The following is a 9,058-nucleotide window of genomic DNA, read 5'->3' on the forward strand; positions in this document are numbered from 1 at the left end:
TTAATATTTACATTTCTCGATGCCCATGTAGCCAATCTTGTGTAGAAGAATAGAGAGTCATGCATTATAACCGAGAAAATCATTAAGATGATAAGTTGTTGGATTGAAATATGCCTATCAAAAATAATTTTTTCAGATTTAGAAATATAACTATCAAAAAATATATGTATAGTACTGTAATGTAACACGATACTACATGTGTGTATGTCAGTATGTAACGTATGTGTGTGCACGCCCCAAATTCGCCACATGCTAAATTATGTGCTACTAGTAGTAGTACTGTACTGTAGTGGCCAGCTGCAGGCAGGTCTTTTCATCAGTAGCAATCATCGTACAACCATGCATGGGGTCTTTGATGTGCCTAGCTCCAACTAACTTGTTCTCCTCTCCACAATAATATTTACTTATAATGATGCTGACAAATATATAATTTAACATATACAGTGGATGGACAAATTTTGGTTGCACACTGTATAAGTTAATCTAGCTTCCCACAGAAGCAAATAATTAATGGTGCACCTGATGAAATCATCTTTATATATATTTTCATCGGTGAAGTTGGATATTTTTAAATAGCATATGTACACCCTCCGTCCAGGGTTTTTTCATTGGACGAAGAGAGTACTTCAATATCTTGTTTCATATTAGGACACAAAATTAATTTAGAACGTTACCATACATAGGAGTAGTACGGGAGTGAAATTGTAATATTAATCTCTCTGGATACAAATTAAAGGGCCAAACTAGATAGGGAATCGGGATTCATGTTGAAACTATAATATCTGTATAACAAGAAAGCAAACATAACTACTAGTATATATACGCTTCAATGCTTGCACGAATTGAAACATACTCCCTCCTTCCCTAAATATTTGACGCCGTTGGTTTTTTTAAACATGTTTAAACATTCGTCTTATTCAAAAACTTTTGTGAAATATGTAAGACTATATGTATACATAAAGGTATATTTAATAATGAATCAAATGATAGAAAAAGAATTAATAATTACTTAATTTTTTTTAAATAAGATGAATGGTCAAATATGTTTAAAAAAGTTAACGGCGTCAAACATTTTGGGATGGAGGGAGTAATAGATAACTAAAGTAAAGAGTTATGTACTTGACAATTGATAAAGATAAAGTAGTACGTACTGCGCTAGCGCTACATGTGAAAATCAATCAATCGGTATATATATGGATCGATCTGGCCAGGAGAAGTTTAGCTAATGTACTTGGTTTAATTTCGTGTTGATGATATCTATCCTATATCAACATTTGCAGGACGTACGGTTTCCTGTAGCCTCGAAATCGAGGTATAACCTATACACAAAAATTTGACATTATTTCCTTAATTTGTGTAGATAGTTCTTCGTAAATTTGTGGCCCGTACATGCATATATATCCATTTGATTGGAATGAGAACCAATAATTAACCAGAGAAACCGATCATGCAAGCATAAAAGAGGAATTTGTGTCATATTCCAAGCTTTGGACCACCGGAGGCAAGTAGCAGCTGGGAGAGAAAACAGGTCCACTCAGAGACGATGGATGTAGAAAGCGAATAAATTCAGTGGAAGATCGATATGTGTACAATTAATAGCTAGATAGATCAAGCATTAGCTTTATTTGTTAGCTGTTGGTCGAATTTAATTAAACTTGGAAAATTGCATTACTTAATTCCTCGTTTAATTTCCTCAGTGTATTTTCTCAAGGATCATAAAATTTTCTCTTTATATGTGCTTTCTGATTTGTTTCAATATAGCATTCCACACAATTTATATATTCCATGGATGATACCCGAAAAAAAGAGAAAGGGACTTAATTAATTAACCTTATATATTTCACGTGTCTCTTAAAGTTTATGAGTGGCAGCTAGCACAACTAATCTCTTAAATATTCTTGCTGCCTTCACTTTCTCCCCTTAATTACTCCAAAATCCAAATCAATGATGGAGATTTGTTTGTGTGAGAGAGAGAAAGAGAAGAGGACCACTTCAACCTCTACTGCTCCATATATTTTCTTTCTGTCAGCCCATACTTTTCTGAATATTTACTCTCCATCTCTCTCTCTCACAAAAGGAGCAATAAGCTAGCACAACTAAACCTGCAATCTGCTGATCGAAAAAGAAAATAAAGAAAAACTGGGTTTAATTTCTTCATTGCAGAGGTAGGAAGGAGGAGATCTATCAAACCTAGTACTACCAGTATATGCAACCTAACTAGCTAGCTAGAGCTAGCTAGAAAGATAGATTTAATTTAATTTGTTGGTGGGAGCATGCACGCATGAAGATCGATATATGATGTTGATGCATATCAATAATCTTCCATCCATCCATATTCAATACACTATACACCGTACATGTATGTATATAGTTAGTCACATTAGTTTATATATAGCCTCATATATTTTTAAGCAAGCAGATATATATAGAATCAGTCCAACTCCATGGAGGGGCAGAGACAAAAAAAAAAGTTACTACACCAAGAATTGAATTAATTATGTATATATATTGCCAATCTATATATATTAATTAATTAATTCCTAGCCACCCATGCACCCAACATGTATAGGTATATCCAGTACTATCTAGCTAGCTTAATATTTCTTGTTGTTGCATGTGTCTAACTAGCTAGCTAGCTTGCACTTGCACATGCATATAATTAATTAGTTGCATGAAAGCTTGACATCTGCAGGTTGTAGCTATATCAGTTAGCAACAATTAAGCAGGTGTTGTAGCTGACTTTTCTGAGTGACAATCAAACTAGCTAGCACACATTTCATCACTTTCACATATATACTATACTAGACTAGAGCTATATACAGTAGTAGTACCATGGTTTAATTATTTGTAGCCTTATAGAGAGAGAGAAGAGAAGAACAGAGAGAGATCAGTGTGAGGCACCGACGAAGACGACGACGACGACGACAAGCACACAACAAATTTGCACACACGCGCGCGAGCATCGATGATGGCTGCCCATCATCATCATCATGAGCACCACCACCTCTTGGACATGTCGTCGCCCCCAAACGCCAGCGGCGCCATCATCTCCTCCTTCGACCACGCCGCCGGCCTCCTCTCCCTCCACGACGTCGCCGCCGCCGCCGCCGACCACCACCACCACCACCTACGAGGAGGAGGAGGGGGTTTGCAATTGCCATCGCCGTGGTCGCAGCAGCAGGTTTCCCTCTCCCTCTACAACAACGCTGCCGGCGCAGCAGGCTCGCCGCCGTCGTCGTTGGTTGCCCATCAGCAGCTGGCGGCGGCGCAGCCATTAATGTTCCAGCTGAGGGGGTCCAAGTACCTGGGCCCTGTGAAGGCGCTGCTCGCCGAGTTCTGCAGCCTCGACGTTGAGGCCATGGATGGCGCCAAGCAGCAGAGACCTCCCAATCCCAATCCCAAGATTGGAAAGTGGGACGACGTGGAGGGTTCAGGTTCGTGGGGCAACCTGTCTCTGAGCTCCATGGACCTCCTGGATCTCGAGAGGAGGAAGGCCAGGATCTTGTCCATGGTTGAAGAGGTAATTAATTAACAGCTTCTTCTCTTTCTTTCTTTCTTTTTTTTCATTTTTTTCCTTTTTTAGATCAAGGTAATAGCTAGTCTAATCGCACACACGCATGCATCTTTCAGTTTTTTATTTCCTTTTCTTTTCTCACTTCAGTACTTCTACTAGTAATTAACAGTGCTAGCTAGCTGTCCTTAGTCTTTTACTACTTATGTTAATTTTCACTCATTCCTTTTTTTACCGAAATTTTCACTTGTTCCGATCCTCCTTCACTGTCCTGGCTACTTTTACCTTTTCTATGCAAGTATATACAAAATAGTTTTGGGACAATTGCTTATTAACTACCACTCGATCGATCTCTGTCCTTTCACATATAATTACAGTTTTTTTTTAAAAAAAACAAACCTACAGGAGAGAACTGCCCAATTAATTAATTGTATTAAAGTTGAAGTAAAAACCTAGATAAGTTAAAAAGAAAAGAGCATACTTTTTCATGCAGTTCGTTGACTAATTTGTTTCTGGCAACTATTTAGCTAGAAAACTTTGTTAATTAGTTTTCGTCTGTGAATTGAGCAAGCTCAACATGGTTAAGTAGCTAGTTTTGTGGAAAGCGGTGAGTACTTACTCACGCCAAGCTTTGATATATTCATGGATGCAATCAGTACATGCATGTCACATTGGCAACAGTGGAAGAGCTAGTGATATATACATGTACACACCATCACTAAATATGTGGATTATATACGTGTGTCCTTCATGCTTTCCCAAGCTCCTTTTTCGGTCATATATATTTATATTTATATGTCACCTTTTAAGGCCATCTTTTTTTAAGGGAAACATCAATAAAAGTACTATGACAGGCTTTCGCAAACATTTTGTAAGTTAAAAAAATGAAAACAACACACAAATTACTCAAATTATTAATAATTAACATAAGATAGAATGCATGAACTTGTAAATATATATGTGCATAAATGGATTTTACAACTTCTTAAATATCAATCAAACAGTTGTAAAAAGACCTAAAAATTGTAACATTGATAAAGTAAGTATCCATCGTCGTGCAAAAAAAAAAGAAACTCACAAATTCAATCCACACAAATGAGCTAGAAACAAAATAAACAAATTTGTTCATGAATATATCTAACACTAATCATAAGCATATTTTTTTTGTGTGGAATGTGATGATTAAATTTAATTTTGTATGTTTGTAGAGTGACATATATATAACATTGAAAATAAACTCCTCTGACATGGGTCGCTGACATATGGTCAGCCACTCAAAATCAGAGGGTAGCAAGTTAATTAGAGGATCCATGGTAGTATAATACTCCCTCCGTTTCAAAATGTTTGACACCGTTGACTTTTTAGTACGTGTTTGACCATTTGTCTTATTTAAAAAATTTAAGTAATTATTTATTCTTTTCATATCATTTGATTCATTGTTAAATATACTTTCATATACACATATAGTTTTACATATTTTACAAATTTTTTTGAATAAGACAAACGGTCAAACATATGCTAAAAAGTCAATGGTGTCAAACATTTTAAAACGGAGGGAGTATTTGTTTAAGTTGTAACTGATGACAATCTCTTGAATGTGACGATGGATACATATGGATGGATGATGGAATGGAAGGTGGACAGACGTTACCGGCGATACCGTGAGCAGATGAGGGCGGTGGAGGTGTCGTTCGAGGCGGTGGCCGGCGGCGGCGCGGCGCAGGTGTACACGAAGCTGGCGATGCGAGCCATGTCGCGGCACTTCCGGTGCCTGAGGGACGCGCTGGTGGGGCAGGTGCGCGCGCTGAGGAACGCCATGGGGGAGAGCCAGAGGGACGCCGCCGGCGGCGTGGCGGCGGCGGCGCCCGGTGCCACCAAGGGCGACACGCCTCGGCTGCGGGTGCTGGACCAGTGCCTGAGGCAGCAGAGGGCGTTCCAGCAGTCCGGCGCCGTCGACAGCTTCCCGTGGCGCCCGCAGCGCGGCCTGCCGGAGCGCGCCGTCGCCGTCCTCCGCGCCTGGCTCTTCGAGCACTTCCTCCACCCGTATGTATATAGTATTTTTTTTCTCTCCATTTACAAATTAATCATCCCATATTTTGCGCGATTTGATAATTACAAATATGAAACTAATTGATGATTTTTTGTTTTGCACATATTAATTACAACCGCACCAAGGTATCCAAATGATGTGGACAAGCACATTTTGGCGCGCCAAACAGGCTTGTCAAGAAGCCAGGTACTCCTACTTAATTTCAAATTCATTGAGTACCCCATTTGTTACTGCACTTTTGCAAAGAGATATATACTCGATCAATTGGTTTGTGTACGTAGGTTTCGAATTGGTTCATCAATGCAAGGGTGAGGCTATGGAAGCCAATGATAGAAGACATGTACAAGGAAGAAACGAAGCCGGAATCATCTGATGGCAACAACAAATTAAACCCTAGCGCAGCCGGCAACAAACAGCAGCATCGAGATGATCCCAAGAAGAATTACACGGCAACGACAGCAGAAGCCAGCTTAGTACAACAAAGCAGCTACCATCTCCACCTTCGCAGCAGCGGAAACCCTAACTCCTCCTCGTTGATGATCCCTGCAGCAGCATCAACATCCATCGATCATCACCATGACAGCAGCCACCAGCTGTTGGGCGGCCATAGCTATTCTTCAGCAGCAGGATTGCATCATGGTCATGGCGGCGCCGTGTCGCTTACTCTAGGGCTCCAGCAGCAGCAGCAGCCATTTGCGGCGTCGATGATGCATCAGCATCAGCAGCAGCAGCAGCAGCAGCAGTCATTCATGGTGGAGGCAGCGGAGGAAGAAGAAGATGACGTGCTCCCTTACAGGAACCTCATGGAGTCTCAGTTGCTGCATGATTTTGCAGGGTAGCTAGCTAAGGCAGGCTCCAGCTTAGCATGCAGCTAATTTATTTGATTGTTAAAGGAGATTATTGCGCTCAAAAGTTTAATTTAATTAAGGAGATGTAGGTAATTAAATATTACATTATTGTTCTTTTATGACCAAACATTTCGTTACATTATTTGGGGATTTCTTTTGTAAAAATCAGCCCACCACTTCTGTTCTGGCCTAGCTAGCTTAGCATGCAGTGATGTGGAACCCACCCTTGCAATCCCATCTGGGCCCATGACAAGTTAGTTACTTACAGCACCCGCAATGGTAAAGTAAGGTACTATCTATAAAACATGTATATCTCAGCAATAGACTAGATTAATAGTAAACCACTTCAATGGTATGTCTACATGGGTATCTATAGCTCTCTAATCCATTGCCTCGTTTTTCTCTATAGACTATCTCCCGGTTAGTAGATAGCTTTGCTCTCTCTCTTCATTTAATCTCTTCCAAGTAGGAAAATATGCTGACATGTATCTCTTGTAGAGAGCCTATAGATAACCATTGCGGGTGCCTTTAGGCCTTCATGGCTTCATCTATCCAAGCCCAACAGTGTGATTCATAGGCTGGCCTGAAAAGCCCAGTTTTATTTTTCTCCATCAGGAAAAAGCAGAGTGCCCCTGTTCCTTGCATTGTCACTGCAATTGTTCTGAATTGCTAATTAAGCTGATATTGGTGCTACCAACTACACACAAAACCTGCATGGCATACACATCGTATATATGGAACAGCTAAATTAATTGTTTTCTTTCATCTAACTTAACTGAGCTGAGTAGCTCATCATTTCAGTGCATGGATGATTAGATGAAGCTTGCACTCAGACACAGAGAAGCTAAGCAGAGTACAGCAATATGTGTATAGTCAATCAAAGCATAGTGAGAGGTATCAAAGTTTACACCGAAAAATATGGCATCTCCTGTTACGTTCTTGAGAACCATAAAATCACTCTAATTAAGTAGCAGTGGTATGAATTAATGAACTAGTTAGTGTACAAGAGTACTTCCTCCGTTTCACAATGTAAATTATTCTGGCATTTCCCACATTCATATTGATTACATCAATATGAATGTGGGAAATGACAGAATGACTTACATTATGAAACGGAGGGAGTAGTAATTAATTAACCAAACAATTAAAGGTAGGGTGATCAAGAAGGTGCGGTTGCTGATCCTCCAGTGCCGTCGTCAATGGCGGCTTTGTGTTTGTCGTGGTGATGATGGGTGAAGTGGGTGAAGAAGGAAGGGCCGTTGGTGATGAAGTTGTAGTTGAGCTCGCCGGGCCTCGCCGTCATCTGCCACTTCTGGTCCTCGATCATGTCGTCGGTGAGGCCGAACTCCCGGAGCTCGTCCACGGAGTGGTGCACCAGCAGGCTGTACCTCCCGCCGGCGCCGGTCTGCATGACGAGCGCGCCGCCATTGGAGAGGTTGGCGAGGCCCTCGAACTGCGACACCGTCCACTTGTACCAGCGCATGAGGAAGACGCGGAGGGTGAGGCCATGGGAGACGAGCACGACGTTCATGTCCGGGTTGCGCTCCCCGGGCGGCTGGAACCTCCCGATGTCGATGTCGGCGCGCAGCGTCTCGCGGAAGCCGGTGATGCGGTCGTACACGTCCGCCGCCGACTCGCCGTTGGGGAAGCGGTAGAAGAAGCGGCCGTACCGCCGCCGGATCTCCTTCTCCACCCGCATCTTGTCCCTGTCCTGGAAGTTGCCAAAGTCCTGCTCCCGCAGCCGCGGCTCCTCCCGGACGCCGGCGATGCGCCGGGCCTCGAACGCGCGCCCCAGCCCGCGCAGCGTCTCCAGCGTGCGCCGGTAGGGGGACACGTAGAAGTAGACCTTCCAGTCGTCGCCGCCGCCGGTGCTGAGGAGGTGGCGGAGGCGGCGGCCGCAGTCCTCGGCGTCGCGCCAGCCCTGCGGCGTGAGGCCGATGCGCGGGTCCGGGACGCGCGTGTAGGCGGCCTCGTCGACGTTGCCCTCGCTCTCGCCGTGGCGGACGAGGACGATGCGGCGCGGGCGTGGGGGAGGAGGGTAGCGCTGCTGGTGGGGAAGGTAGCTGGCGGCGCCGTAGGGCGTGACGAGCTCCGGGAAGCGCTGCGACTGCGCGAGCTCGGTGTCGTGGGTGGGCCGGCGGCTGCGCGGGACGCCGAGCGTGTCCTCGCAGCAGCGGACGCGCACTCTTGGAATTCGGACGGGGCGCGGTGGCGCCGCCGCCGGCGAGCACCTCGTCGCAGCAGCTGCCATATATAGACAGACGAATAGGAGTATTAATTATCGATAGGATAGGGTAGAATGAATTAAAACCAAGCTAGCTAGGAATTTGGCTCGATCGATCGATCGCTGGCCTCCTTAATTATCACAGGGCTACAAAGACGAAGCAGCTATGTAGGAGTACTACGTATGTTGATCGTTCATTTGGATTGCCATGTAGTGTTTGATGCGAAACCAAAGGTAATGTAAATTAAGAAATGATTATATTGTTGACAAACAGCATGCTACTAGTAATTAAATCTGGGTTAAAACCGCTTGCTGCATGCCACATGTAGATTAATTAAGAGGGGGGCAATCCAATCCAAATTTGTGTTTTTGGATGGATATATCATGGATGGTAGGCATATGCTAGCTCTCTCGCATTATCCTAT

At 43.2% G+C, this 9,058-nt stretch overlaps 2 protein-coding genes across 2 annotated transcripts; one reads left to right on the top strand and one right to left on the bottom strand.

Moving 5' to 3' along the window:
• The first annotated feature begins 2,616 nt into the window (after positions 1-2,616).
• On the top strand, positions 2,617-6,551 carry LOC127776447 (homeobox protein BEL1 homolog). Its single transcript, XM_052302820.1, has 4 exons — positions 2,617-3,520; positions 5,148-5,554; positions 5,687-5,747; positions 5,843-6,551. Exons 1-4 carry the CDS (start codon positions 2,966-2,968, stop codon positions 6,398-6,400), a joined length of 1,581 nt encoding a protein of 526 aa, XP_052158780.1. The 5' UTR covers positions 2,617-2,965; the 3' UTR covers positions 6,401-6,551.
• A 724-nt stretch (positions 6,552-7,275) lies between these two features.
• On the bottom strand, positions 7,276-9,058 carry LOC127776449 (phosphoglycerate mutase-like protein AT74H). The gene has a single exon (XM_052302822.1). It carries the CDS (start codon positions 8,658-8,660, stop codon positions 7,569-7,571), a length of 1,092 nt encoding a protein of 363 aa, XP_052158782.1. The 5' UTR covers positions 8,661-9,058; the 3' UTR covers positions 7,276-7,568.

Source organism: Oryza glaberrima, chromosome 6, assembly GCF_000147395.1.
Source record: "Oryza glaberrima chromosome 6, OglaRS2, whole genome shotgun sequence".
NCBI classification, from domain to species: domain Eukaryota; kingdom Viridiplantae; phylum Streptophyta; class Magnoliopsida; order Poales; family Poaceae; genus Oryza; species Oryza glaberrima.

What these genes read in the sequence shown, in the direction of transcription:
- LOC127776449 (XM_052302822.1), bottom strand. Translation starts at nt 8,660, where the DNA reads ATGGCAGCTGCTGCGACGAGGTGCTCGCCGGCGGCGGCGCCACCGCGC.
- LOC127776447 (XM_052302820.1), top strand. Translation starts at nt 2,966, where the DNA reads ATGATGGCTGCCCATCATCATCATCATGAGCACCACCACCTCTTGGAC. An exon ending in TCTTGTCCATGGTTGAAGAG is followed by an intron (nt 3,521 to 5,147) that starts GTAATTAATTAA and finishes ATGGAATGGAAG; the next exon opens with GTGGACAGACGTTACCGGCG. An exon ending in CAGGCTTGTCAAGAAGCCAG is followed by an intron (nt 5,748 to 5,842) that starts GTACTCCTACTT and finishes TTGTGTACGTAG; the next exon opens with GTTTCGAATTGGTTCATCAA.